Source organism: Tamandua tetradactyla, chromosome 4 (genome assembly GCF_023851605.1).
Source record: "Tamandua tetradactyla isolate mTamTet1 chromosome 4, mTamTet1.pri, whole genome shotgun sequence".
NCBI lineage: Eukaryota > Metazoa > Chordata > Mammalia > Pilosa > Myrmecophagidae > Tamandua > Tamandua tetradactyla.
In genome coordinates, this window is record NC_135330.1 from 185,725,680 (window position 1) to 185,740,435 (window position 14,756).

A 14,756-nucleotide genomic window follows, 5' to 3' on the forward strand; every position below is an offset into this window, starting at 1 on the left:
GTAATTTCCTTTTGTTTTTTCGGTACAATTTTAAAGATAGCATTAAATCTGCTGTATAAAAAATGCTCAGTGGTCTTTTAGTCTCCAGTATCTTAGAGCATCTAAAAGTAAAAACCTAAAATTGTGGAATTGTAACCCATGCCAAACTCTGAAATCTGTTCTGCAACTAATTGTTGTGATATACCCTGAAATTTATTGCTTTTTTTGTATATATGTTATATTTCACACAAAAAATGTCGATTGTGATGATACAAAAAAAGATTTCATTTCAAATGAGACTTTTTGGAATCTATAATAAAACAATAGTCTTGAAAAAAAAAATTAAAACAAAAAAAACACGCCTAAAAAAGTACCCAGAGGAAAATGAACTTAAAACAGATAAGAAAATAAATGGATTAAATACTCAACTCAGAAAGCTGGGAAAAGAAAACTGGTGAAAAACAAGATAAGAAAGGAAATATAGATAAAAATAGAGATTGAGTTAGGAAACAAAAAACAATTCTAAAATAATTTGTAATGCTGCTGCTTTGAAAAGTCAGTTCTTTGAGAAGCTAGACACACTAGTAGCTAGCCCAATTAGGAAAATTGGTTAAAAGCAAAAAGCACAAATTTCAAAATAAGGAATGACAAAGTGGACTGAAGCATCACGGTAGAGAAAATTGAAGAAAATCTTAAGGGACTACTTTTTAATACCCTATATAAAAATTTTGAAAACCTGGATAACCTAAATAACCATAAGAAACTAAATAGCCATGCAGGGAAATTCCATCAAACTTAGTCTAGTTAATCCCAATTTATTTAACCTGTTCTAGAAATGAGGAAAATAATACTGTGTACTAAGTATAATATAATTTTAAAGGATAGTTTCATATTTTAAAATTAATAATCCATTCTTTTTATATTGCCCTTCCTCTACAGTCTGGGAAAATTGTCCTTTCCCCTGCATTGTATGGAAAGAAGTTGGTAGTGTGCATTCCTTAACATGGTCTTCTCCATGGATGTGTTAAGAAGGGGTCTTTTTTGTTTGTTTTGAATCTACTTTAATATATTGTTATTACAACTATCAGAAGCATTTTTATAATTTCCAGTAGAGCATAATTCAAAAGTGTCTGTCAGTCCCATTCTACTCTACTCCACAGGTAATCAATATAACTACTGTTTCTACTGTTTTTTCTGGACTTCTATAAACACATATTTTAAGCATTAATTTATTGCTCTCACCTTTTAAAATATAAGTAGAGCATTTCCTTTTGTGATACATTTATAGCCTCCTTTTTAAAAAAATAAAGTACATATAATCTGTTGATTGTATGTAAAATTATTTCTTTAAATCCTCATTATTTGACATTTAAGCCATTAATAATCCTTTGTTATTAGAAACAGTACCTTAGTATACTTGTTTTTCCATCTTGAATATTTGATTATTTCATTAGATTGAAATTTAAGACACCTTATTTTTGAATCATCAGGTATGTAGAGTTTTAGGGTAATACATAATACTAAATTACTTTCCAGCAGTTAAAACTAAAAACAAAAGAAGCTGTTGGAAGGACTATGAGTGTTTATTCTCACACCCTTGCCCATCTAAGATATTAATAATACTTTTTTACTTTTGCAAAACTGATAGGCAAAAAAATACTCCTAGTAGCTTTATTTTCTACATCTGAGTTTGAGGGCTTTTTCATATGTTCCTGGATACCAGTAGTCTTTCTGTGAATTTCCTGTTACTGTTCTTTGTCCATTATCCATTCTGTACCCTATTTATTTTGATATTTTTTGTTTTTATTTACAGTGACTTCTTTATTATTTAAGTTACATATTGTGTTATAAATACCATAAATTAATAATATCACCTTTGTTCTTTTAAAGTCATCATTTCTGGTTAACTAGTTGTTTGACTTCTGGTTGTTTATTATTTCTGTTTTTTCCATAGTCTTCTTTCTTGACATGCTTTTTTTTCTGGTACAGCATAGGATTATAACAGAAAATATACTTCTTAAATTTTATTATTATGTATTTTAATGCTTTCTCTGTATTTACTTAATTTGGCAGTTTCTGATCCAACATCCACATGATGTATAGCAAGTATACCTTGATTAAAAAATATGGTAGAAATATTGTCTCCAGAAGGTATTGTGATATAATCAAATTACCAAATTTGGTGCACTTCCAGTTACTAAGAATAGCCCACAGTTTTTATCACCCAAAATATTTGTAGAGTTTTATTTATTGTGTTGTGGTGGTATATTTTTAAGATAATATCTTGTTAAAAGGTTATCCAAAGAATATAAATGGTTATATAGAAGAAGTTTTAATTTTATCTCATGATGTTTTTTTAAAAAATCATATTTTTATTGTAGGTAGAAAACAAGCACCTCAAAGAGAAATAATCCTCTAAAAGACAATGTTTAATAGAGTCCAAATGATTGACTGCCTGAGTTGGTTTAAATCCATGTTGGCTATAATACCAAACAAATCCTTGGAACCGTGTTAAAAGTCTCTTTCTTAAGCATTGATTCCAAAATCTTTGTAAAGTTTCCATGTTTTGCTAAAGGGAAGTTGAACTACCTTTAATTCTAATTCCCTTTTAAAATCCTATTAATACAGGACACATATCTTATAATGTATTGAGCTAAAAAATTCAAGCAGGTTTGGTAAGTGGTTAGATATATTAGTCTGGAGCTTAGGGAAAAGATCTTTTTGAGATCTAAAATTGATTACGTACATGTATTCTATCACTAAGTATTATATCTTAATTTCAATTCATAGAAATTCATTATTAGAATATATTATTAGATTTAAAATCTATAACAACACTGTGATAAGAGAAATTGTATCCTCATCAGGGGTTAAAATTGTTAGCTCAGAGGATAATTTGTCCTGAATTATCAAACTGGTTTTTTTTTTTTTTTTGTATGCTGTATGGTGGGGTCACATTTCATTCTTTTTCCATGTGGGTATTCCATTATTCCATTTTGTTGAATTGTTTGTTTGTTTATTTGTATTTGTTGGTTTCTTTGTTTGCTTGTTTGAGAAGTGCATGGGCTTGGAATCCAACCCAGCTCTCTCCCACATGGCAGGCAAGAATTGTACCACTGAACTTACCCTCACACCCTTCAAACTGGTTTTAACAGCTGAATCCTAGGTGAAGAAACAGATATTAGAATCCAGTTTTCTGCTTTTCAATTTTGTATCTTTTAAATTTGCTGTACTGTATCTAGTTACTAATCACCTTGAATGTGCTCTTATGGTTAAATAGACATCTGTGTTGATTACCTACCATCTTCATTGCCCCAAATTAAACACATTCCTCCTTCAATCCAGCCACCTTCTCTGTTTCTTCCTTTGTTCCCTTTTTCAGTGACATCTTGATACCAAGGTATCAATTAATTTTGATGTCTTGTGTTATAAAGATTTTAATAAGAAGTGCTTTACTTATATTATTTTTTAGCCAGTTTTTTAGTAAAATGTTTAGTTTTGAAGTTCAGTTGTCTTCCCTATGATCCTTCTAATAGTCAAATCCTTGTAACTCCCTTCCTGGCTACACTATCAGAGATTTAATATTTTACTAATCAGATACTATATAATTTCTTTAAAAGAGAAGATATAGATAAGAATAGGAAGGAGTAGACATAATTAATGTAAAGTTAGGGCACAATAATTTTTTCTCTTAATCTGAATCTGTATCTTAATCAGGAGCTTCTAAACCTTGCACATATTTTTCATTTAAGATAATTCGTTGTGGAAAGAAATACTTAGAATTTATATTTACATTTCTTTGTTTAATTCCCTGATAATTATAGACTTGGATGCAGTTGTAGGGAGTAAGACAGAGAGATCCCATTGTACCCTTTACCCAGTTGCCCTCAGCGGTAGCTCTTAGAAATTTATAGTACAATATCACAACCAGGATATTGACATTGATAATCATATATTTCCATCAGCACAAGGAACCCTCATGTTCTACTTTTACAGCCAAAGTTACTTCCCTGTAGTCCCTTCTTCCAGTCCACTGTAACCCTGGATGATTAATCTGTTCTTTGCCTCTATAATTTTTTCATTTCAAGAACTATATATTATTGGAATTGTACAATATTTAACCTCTTGAAATTAGCTTTAATTCCCTAGGGAGTCAACTAAGTTGTTGTATGTATCAATAGTTTGTTCTCTCTTATTACACACATACATAGTATATATGTAACATATACTTTGTTTAAGCATTTATCCAAGGAAGGACATTTGGGTTCTTTCCAGTTTGGGGCTTAACACGAATAAAACTGCTTTGAAAATTTGAGAGAATATAAGTTTTCATTTCTCTGGGATAAATGCTTAGCAGTGCAATTGCTGGATCATATGATAGCTGTTTGTTTAGTATTTTAACAAACTCGTAGACTGTTTTTCAAAGTAACTGTGAGTTGTATTCCCACCAGTGATGTATAAGTTATCCATTTTCTCTATTTTTTTTACCATTTGATGTTAATATGTCCTTTTATTTTTTTTTCGCTATTTAGTTAAGCATTGATATCTACTATGGGTTTTTCTTTGGATTTCCCTAATGGCTAATAATGTTAAATATCTTTTTACGTGTTTAGTTAGTCTGTAAATCCTCTTTGAAATCTCTCTCCATGACTTTTGCTTATTTTCTAACATAATTTTTTCTATTGTTGTATTCAAGAATCTTTATATAAGAGATACAGCTATATAAGCTGTAGTTTGCAAATATTTTCTAGATAAATATAGAACCATGTCAGACTGTTATAATTTTATTTAATTTTTTTTCCATTATAATTTTTGCTTTAACCATCAAGTTTAGGAATATCAAGGGCAAAATGATGTTTACCTATATTTTTACTCTTTGCGTTGTTTTCTGAGATTATTTCTTTTATCATTTACTTAGTGTTTAGAAAACTTCTTTTATCCATTTTTTTAGGTTGGTTCTGCTAGTGACAATTTCTTTTAGATTTCCTTCATCTGAGAATGTCTTGAAGAATATTTTCTCTTGGTATAGAATTCTGGGTCAATATAGTATTTGAAAAAATGTGGTATTTCCTCCCTGCTTCCATGGTTTCTGATGAGAAATCCACTGTTACTTGAATTGCATTTACCCCATAGATAAAGTGTTTCTGTCTTGCTACTTTGAAGATTTTTCTGTCTTCAGTTTTCAAAAGTTTGTACTGTGCCTTGGTGTTTCTTCGGATTTGTCTTATTTGGATTCACTCAACCTCTTGAACCTATAGTATGTCTTTTGTTGAATTGGGGATGTTTTTTAGCCATTATTTCATAGAGTACTTTTTCAGTTCCACAGTTCTCCCTGAGTGACTTGAATGGTAGGTCTTTTGTAATAATCCCGCAGGTCCCTTTGTTTGTTTGTTTTTTTTTTCTCGCTACTCTTCTCTGTTCAAATTAGATAATTTTCATTATTCTATCTTCAGTTCATGGATTCTTTCCTTTGTCCCTTCTGTTCTGCTATTGATCACAATCACTAAGGTTTTTAATTTAAAGAAAGGTTAAGCAGATAGTAGATTTTCATGTTAACCCCTCATAGTTTTTTCACCTAGTAACGTCTTATATTTGAATGATATAATTGTTATAATTAATGAACTAATACTGATAAACTATTAAGCAATGTCCATATTTATTCATGCTTTCTTAGTTTTACCTTTTTCTATTCTGGGAACCCATCCAAGAAACCACATTACAGTTAGTTCATCATGTCTCCCTAGGCTCCCTTTGGCTGTGACATTTTCTTGCCATTCCTTGTTTTTGATGACCTTAACAATTTTGAGGAGTATTGGTCAGGTATATTTTAGAATGCCCCTCTATTGAGATTTGTCTGTTTTTCTCATTAGACTAGAATTATAGGCTTGAGAGAGGAAGATCATAGGTTGAGTGCTGTTTTCATTGCATATGAAGAGCACATCTATTAACATGTTTTACAACTATTGTGATTGATGCTGATTACCTGGTTAGGTAGTGTTTTTCTGGTTTCTCCATTGTAAGGTTGCTCTTATTTTTCCTCTTTCTGTATTGTACTCTTTGGAACGAAGTCACTCCCTCATTTAGAGTGGAGTATTTACATAATTTATTTGGAATAATTCTGCTTGGCAGAGTTATCTCTTCTCATTAGTTTATTAAATGTTTTTTTAATGTCATATGGATTCATGTTTATTTTATTTGAGTTATAATCCAATACTGCTTTATTTTTTTGCTGTAATTTTTCCAGCATTGGTCATTGGGAGCTCTTGCACTTCTTGTGCTTCTTTGACATAACCTGTTCATTGACTTTTTTACTTGTTATATTTCTCAGTTCTGAAACTTCAATTTCTTAATATACATTCTTCCATTCTTTATATCTTCTATTTTTTTCTTGAAAGATTCTTTTTTTCATTTGTTTTTAAGCACATTTGACTCTCAAAGCAACATTAGAAAGTAGTTCTATTATCCTATTTTTACAGGTGAGGAAATGAAACCACAAAAACTTAAATAATTTGCACAAATTTACAACTAATAAGTGGCGTTGCTGTGGTTCATCTTCCTAATTGAATGTTAACCATCGACATATACTGCCTACCTAGGACATTTGTCATAATAAAAACAAACTTTTATAGGAATTTTTTTGGTATAACTACTGGTTTGTCCAGCAGCAAAATATTAAGGCCATAAGTACACAAAGAGCTAAATGTTATCATCTACATGGCTAAAAGATTTTGAAATATGGAAGAGTGTTTCCAAAAAAAAAAAAAGGAGTTGTGACCGTGAAAATCTTCACACACACACTTACTGGTTATTTGTTAGAGAAGTATTTTAAGGAGCATTATAACTTTGATAATGAATTAGATATTTTCTTACCATAAAAATCTTTTGTCCTTAATTTGCTGACATTTGGTTGTGATAAGACCTAATCTGGCAGGTATTTTGGAAAAAATAAATGCATGTTATTTAAAGGTAGTTGTGATTTACTAATAATTAATGAGAAATACTGTGCTCATTCAAAGAAACAAGTTGTTGGCAGAGCATTTTGAAATCAGTGTTTGGAAAAATACTATTCTGTGATGATGAGTCATGAAACAACATTTTCTTATCTGTTAAATTAAGGGCCATGTGAAGAGTCTCATTAGTTTTGAACTCATTTGTTGGAAAAAAATAAAATTGTAATATCTTTTAATTTGTTTTTAGAATTTCTTATTTATAGCAGGGAAGATGGAAATTCATTTGCCAGATTTAAAAAGATAAAACAAACCCTTTGTATTATAATTAGTGAATGGGATTGAAAAATAAGTACAATTTGCTCAGTATAGCAATGATGATCTATCTTTTTAATCTCTAACTCCTTAGTAGGAATCTTTTTCTTATGAGATAGCTATTAAAACCTAACACCAAAATGAATTAAACTTAGAACCTTCAAGTTTTTGTATACTGAATTATTAAACCAATGTTTAAATAAAGGATTCCCATTGTAGTGGATACAGAAATGTTCTTTGTAATGCCATTAAATGAAATTTTAAAAGTGTTTCATCTTTCATTTTTAAAAATATTATTTGTATGTGTTTTGTACTTCATATACCATATTCATACCTTATAAGTAAATAAATTGATGGGGAGTCTCCATGCATAAATTTTTTGCTGATAAAGGAACATAATCAGATAATGCTTGGAGACTACTAAACTATAAATGTTCTTCTTGATGCCTTTTCCTGCAATGTGGGAAATAAAATTGTATGGTGATCTTTTTTTCCTCCTTTGACATTTACTTTTCTCTAACTATTTGAAATTGGCTGCCTTTGTTGTTCATCTTTGTCCTATTTGCTTAGTTTCTGGAGTATATTGATACAACTCATTAATCCTATGAACTGTATAATGTTTAACACTTGCTTTTCAATAATTTTCCTTTTTGAGCATGGCATTTTACTTTCATGGAAAGCAGGAAGCAAGACTTTTTAAACTGGGAGAAAAAGTTTATGTGCTGGAAGCTAATATAAGTTCTTTAAAAAATAACCCACAACAAACCATTTTGTAGATGATGAAAATTATAACTGGGTAATATCCAAATCACTTAATTTAGAATTTAGCTTTTGGGATTACAGTATAGATATAGTTTAATAGATTCAAATTGATCTTAGAACACATTGAATCACCTAAGGGAAATTACTGTTTTTATTTAGGCCCAATTAGAGGGAAGTCAAATCCACTTCCTTGCCCTGTCATTTCTGTTTATCATTAAAGATTGTTTTCTAGGATAATTCAAATTATTTGGTAATTCTTCTGTAAGTTGGGAAGTGGTAGTGGGGACAGGGCAGATAGGGATTTCAGAAAGTTAGAAAGTGCTACAGATTCAGAGTTTGTAAGTCATAAAACAGATAATTAAGAAGTGACGTTGATAGATTGCTTGTTTAACTTTCAGTATAGCATCTTGTCCTGTCTTTTGATGTGCATTTAAGGTCTTTTAATATCTTTTTCAGGTGGGTAGCCATCCAAGCTTCCTGAAGGAGGTTCGAGATCACATGCAGGACGCTTATTTAATGCAGCCTGAGGTAAGCAGGATGTAGCAAAGATTAAAGCTCCATATTTTCAAGTGTTGCTACTGTCTTTACTATCTATACTGTATTTGAAATATTCTGTTCATTTGAAGGACATTAATACTTAGGAATTTTATGTGTCTCTGTTTTTAATAACTGTTTAATTTTATATCCAAGACATAGACAAATTTACTATCTCTAAATTTTGCATGTAGGCATTTTCTAATGATATGCTCATTTGTTTTTTGGATATTTATGTTCTTAGGAAATTATTTTGTGTTACAATTTTTTGTTGCACAGTACCATGTATACAGTAGACATTTAATGTGGTATAAAAGTCCTCTTATGCTTATATGAAAAGTAAAAATCATTTTTTTCCTCCCAAAAGATTTCCCCATATTCTGGTTTATCTAGCTGGATAAAAAAACTGACTGTTGACTTCTGTCCTGCAGCATCTACAAATGGGGTGCTTATGTGCAACTTCTTCTTTCCTTTAAATATGTTTAATGACACATCTTCACACACATATAATCTGTACATGGTGTACAATCAGTGGCTTACAATATCATCACATAGTTGTGTATTCATCACTGTGATCATTTTTTAGAACATTTGCATCACTCCAGAAAAAGAAATACAAGGAAAAAAGAAAAAACTCGTAACATCCTTTACCCCTTCACCCTCTTTCTCATCCATCTAATCGATTTATTTTACCCCTTATCCTCCCCATTATTTATTTATTTTTATCCTTTTTTTTTTTTTTTAACTCATCTGTCCATACTCTGGATAAAAGAAGCATCAGACAGAAGGTTTTCGTAATCATGCAGTCATATTGTAGTCACCTTCAAGAATCAAGGGTACTGGAACATAGCTTAGCAGTTTATCAATAACCATAAACTAACAAGGGGTATCTATATAATGTATAAAATAACCCCCAGAATTACTTCTGTACCCTTTTTGAAATCTCTCAGTTGCTGAAACTTTATTTTGTCTCATTTCTCTCTTTCCCCTTTTGGTTAAGAAGGCTTTCTTAGTCCCCTGATGCTGGGTCCCAGTTCATCCCAGGATTTCTGTCCCATGTAGCAGGGGAGTGCAATGAGTTCACTTGCTGTGTTGGCTTTAGAGAGAGAGAGACCACATCCGAGCAACAAAAGAAGTTCTCTGGGGGTGACTCTTTGGCCTAATTATAAGTAGTCTTAGCCTATCTTTTGCAGGAATAAGTTTCATAGGGGCAAACTCTGAGATCAAGGGCTAATAAACCTATTGATTTGGTTGTCTCCACTGCCTCTGAGAATATCAGAAATTCTAAAATGGGAAAGTTGAATATGTCCTCCTTTTCCCCCAGTGCCCCAAGGGGACCTTGCAAATACTTCTTTATTCACTGCCCAAATTGCTGTGATATATATTGGGGCATCATACTAACCTGGACAAGCCAACAGTGTCTCATACCCTATTCAAGATTCTATGTGCTTATGATGTTCAATTAAACTGACCATACCAGTTAAATTAGGAAACATACTACCCACAATATAAATGTTGCACCAAATAAACATCTCTCCCTTTGGTTTCACACAGAAGTTGAAGTTTTAAAATATGTACAATATTGGCAGGCAGTCGTGGCTCAGTGACAGATTTCTTGCCTGCCATGTTGGAGACCCAGATTTGATTCCTGGTGTTTGCCCGTGCAAAAAAAAACTACGGTATCATCCTTTACTCTGTTCTGATATACCTTAGTCCTAACTAGATCAGCTTCATTCATATCTCTACTTGAAGTTAGATCCCTTTTTTAACTTTTAAAACAGTTCCTGTATGGGGTACTGCTGACTTTTACAGCTTCAGAGCTCTCATTCTGAGTCTCAGGGGTCACATAAATACCTGAAGTTTCTGGGAAAGACCATGCTATATATAAACAACTCAGCATCTCAGAATTTAGAAATAATAGTTATAACTCGTGAATATATGTGACTGCTATAAGGACCCTTTAAAATAGGCTCCAACCTGATAACACCTGTTCTCAACTTCAGTTCACTGAGTTTTTTATGTTATAGTTAGTCCATATGAGTGAAACATGGTAATAGTTGTCTTTCTGTTTCTGACGTTGATTCAGCATACAGTCCTTAAGGTTCATTCACCTAGTTACATGCCTCACAACTTTATTCTTTCTTGCAGCCAGTCAGTAGTCCATTGTATGTATACACTACAGTTCCCCCTTCCATTCCTCAGTCATTGGACCTTTAGGCGGCCTCCATCCATTATGGATTTTGAACATTGCTGCCATAGATACCAGTGTGTAAATGTCTATTCATGTCCCCACACTCAGTTCCTCTGGGTGTATACTGAGCAACAGGGTTTCAGGGTAATATGGCAACCCCACCCCTAGCCCCCTGTGGAACCACCAAACTACCTTCCAGAGAGTCTGCACCTCTCAGCTTCTCTACCAACAGTGAATAAGTATATCTTTGTACAGCACTTGTTTCTCTCTGTTCATTTTTTAACAGTTTTATTCACACATCATCCAGTCCAGCCTAAGTATATAGACATGCCTTCGCCACCATAATGTCTGAAGAAAATTCCTTTCTTCCGCAGAGAATCCTATACCCCTTCCCCATGCCCCCTGCCTGTTGACATTCACTTTTGGTATAAGGCCGTTATTACATTCAGTGGAAGCATATTACATTGTTACTATTGATCCTAGCTTGCATTGATTGTACTTTTCCTCATATACCATCTGTTTTCAGCGCCTGAAATATTGATATTCAAATGTTGTCTCTCATGCAAAAATGTTTTTTTATTTGTACATTTAATCACCATCATTGTCCAGTGTAGGCTTTCCTAAATTATAGTGTTTCAGCCTTTATCCTCTTAGTTTTCCTTATGGTTTCATGCGTGCCCCTAGTCCTTTCCCTCTATCATACTCACATTCAGCATCATTTAATACTTACATTATTGTGCTCCAGTCAGGTAGTATTGTGCTATCCATTTCTGAATTTTTAAAATCAGTCCTGTTGCACAGTCTTTATTCCTTCAGCATCAATTGCTGAATCTCTACCCTATTTCTTTCTCTTGATAACCTGTTTTCTTAACTTCAGTTCTCCAAGTTTGCTCATTAGTGTTCATTCATATTAGTGGGACCATGCAGTATTTGTCCTTTTGTTTCTGGTTAATTTCACTCAGCATAATGTCCTTCAGGTCTGTCAATGTTGTTACATGCTTCATGACTTTATTGTGTCTTAATAGCTGCATAATATTCCATCCTTTGTATATACCACAACTGGTTTAGCCACTTATCCTTTGATGGACATTTGGGCTGTTTCCCTGTTTTGGAAATCTTAAAATATGCTGCTGTAAACATTGGTGTGCAAATGTCCATTTGAGTCCTTGCCCTCAGGTCCTCTGAATATATACCTAGTAATAGGATTGCTGGATCATATGGCAGTTCTATGCTTAGCTTCCTGAAGAACTGCCAAACTGCCTTCCAGAGGGGTTGTACCATTTTACATTCCCACCAACAGTGGATAAGTGTGCCTCTTTGTCCACATCCTCTCCAGCACTGGTTGTTTTCGGTTTTGTTTTTTTTTTTAATAATGGCCATTCTAATAAATGTCAGCTATCTCATTGTGGTTTTGATTGCATTTCTAGAAAGATTTTTGATGACTGATTGAATCTCTTTACTTGTGATTGGTTTGTTGAGATCTTCACTTTCTTCTTGAGTCAGTGTAGCTTGTTCGTGTGTTTCCAGGAATTTGTGCATTTCATCTAAGTTGTCTAGTTTGTTGGGGTATAGTTTTTTATAATATCTATCCCCTTACAGGGTTCTTTTTGTATTTCTTCAGGGTCTGTGGTCACGACCCCCAGTTTTCCTGTGCTTTTGTGTCTGTTGTGTTTCAACATGTTGATGCAATATAATTTCCTTCATTTTCATTCCTGCATTTTTTTGTTTTGTATCTATTATAGCCGACATCTTTCTGTATACAGCTCATTTTTCTTGTTTTGAATTATTTCCAATGCTAAATTCTCAGCTAGTTATAGGGGAAGAACATTTTTATGGCTTTTTATGCATTTGTCACAGTCCTGGACACATTTTTAAAATTAACATTTACCGGGCGGGCCGCGGTGGCTCAGCGGGCAAAGTGCTTGCCTGCTATGCCGGAGGACCTCGGTTCGATTCCCGGCCCCAGCCCATGTAAAAAACAAACAAACAAACAAAATACAATAAAACAAGAAAATGTTTAAAGATGTTTCCCTTTCTTCCTTCCTTCCTTCCATCCTTCCTTCCTTCTCTCTGTCTTTCCTTCCCTTCCTCCCTCTTTAAAAAAAAAAAAAAAAAAATTAACATTTACCACATGAAGGCCCTGTAACACGTTTTGCTTCTTCAGCCTTTGATTAGGAAATGCAGTGTTAATTGTTTTGTTTTGTTTTTCTAGCTCTTTAATTTGAAGTAATTTTAAACTTGCATATAAATTTTAAAATGGTATAAAAATGTCTGTATGTCTTCATCTAGACCTCCCAAATGTTAATATTTCGCTGTATTTATTTATCATTGTACCTTCCTTTTTCTTCCTGTATAAACATATTGTTATTTCTTCACTGAAGCATTTTAGAGTAAGTTGGAGATACATACTTCTCTATATTTATTTTTTTGAAGTGACTAACTGCAGTACAATGACCAAAAAAAAGAAAATTAATATTGACATAATATTCTTTTATCTAATTAATCTACAGACCTTATTAAAATTATGTCCATAATGGCCCTTACTATAGCAAAAAAAAAAAAAAATTTCTCCTTTATGATCCAGGATCACAGGATATTGTTCAAGTATTTTTTCTGTCTTTCCCCTTCTGAAACTCCAGTTATACATATTTAGACTTCTTGATTATACATATTTAGACTTCTTGATATTGTCCCTTGGGTCACTGGTTCTCTATTATTTGTTTTTATTCTTTTTCAGTCATTTTTTCTTTCTGTCCTTTATAGTGGAGAGTTTCTTTTGCTGTATCTTGAAGTTCACTGGTTTTTTCTAATAACTGTTATTCTCATCAGAATAGTTTTCATTTCCTGTGTTGTGGTTTTCATTTCTCAAAGTTCCATTTGGGTCTTTTTTGTTGTTGTTGTTCCATTCGTGCCTCATCATATTCAGTATCTACTTTTTAGATATATATCTACCTTTTAGAATGTATCAGTATATTAAAATAATTGTTAGCATTTTTGCATTCTATTTTCATCATAACTGGCATTTCTGGGTCTGTCCATAATTTCTTTTTTTTCTGTTGGCTTAGGGGTTATATTTTCCTACTTTTTTGCATGTCTCATAATTTTCTAATTTGTTCCCAGAGTTTTGATTCTCATATTAGTTGCTAGATTTTGGTCAATTATTGTATATAATGTTGGACTTTGTTCTGGCATGTTTTTAAGTTACTTGGAATATTTTGGATCCTTTTGAGGCTTTTGCTTTAAGGCTTTTTATAGTTTTTTGAAGAGTAGCTTTTAGGCTAGGGCTAACGTATCCGCAGTGTCGTGATACCTCCAGACTGCTCTGCCTTGCTTCCTATGTTACCAGGTCTTTCTCGCTGAAATTTGGGAACATGAACTACTCCCAGCCCTCTGTATACTTTGGAAATTGTTCATCGTCTCTCTGTTCTCCTAGTTCTGTGGTTCTTTCTCTGACTTCAAGTAGTTTCTTCTTACACAGGTGTAGATTGGTTCTTAGACTTAGGAGCTACTCCTCTTCAGATCTCCAGACCTGTTTTGGTTCAACTCCTTGTCTTCAGTATTTCTGCTTCCCAAGTTCTAGCAGTCTGGGCCTCACTGAACTCGAATCTCAGTCTCTCCTCAACTCAGCTCAGGCTCTGTTTGGTTTCTCCCTTCCCTTGCTGCATCGTGGAAATTGTTTCCACATCATGTGCTGGCAGAGTGGTAGGTCTCACTTCTTTTCTCTTAGATATATAGTCATAAACTGTTGCCCAATGTCTGTAAACTGTTTTTGTATCTTTCGTCCAGTTTGTCCATTCCAGTCCCTGTTACTTCATCAAGGTTGGGAGCTGAATTGCCATCTCCTTTAATTTGAAGCACTTCCCTGGTCTTTTTTTTTTTTCCCCAATCTTACATTTTTGAATACTACAGGTTATTTTTATTTTGTAATGTGTTCCTTCGGATTAGATTGAGGTTAATGTGGGGTTTTTTTTGCATAAATGATGTGCTCTTCCGAGGGCATATCTTTTTGTCCTTACTGACTCTAACTT

The 14,756-nt window shown here is 33.0% G+C and overlaps 1 protein-coding gene across 2 annotated transcripts in view; it reads left to right on the forward strand.

The window, feature by feature from the left end:
• ZMYM2 (zinc finger MYM-type containing 2) overlaps window positions 1-14,756 on the forward strand; it is a 151,116-nt gene that overhangs the window by 72,216 nt on the left and 64,144 nt on the right. For both annotated transcript variants that reach the window (XM_077158794.1, XM_077158795.1), the window contains one exon: window positions 8,460-8,531. In XM_077158794.1, the coding sequence (XP_077014909.1) occupies window positions 8,460-8,531 (72 nt within the window). The remainder of the gene's footprint in view (window positions 1-8,459; window positions 8,532-14,756) is intronic.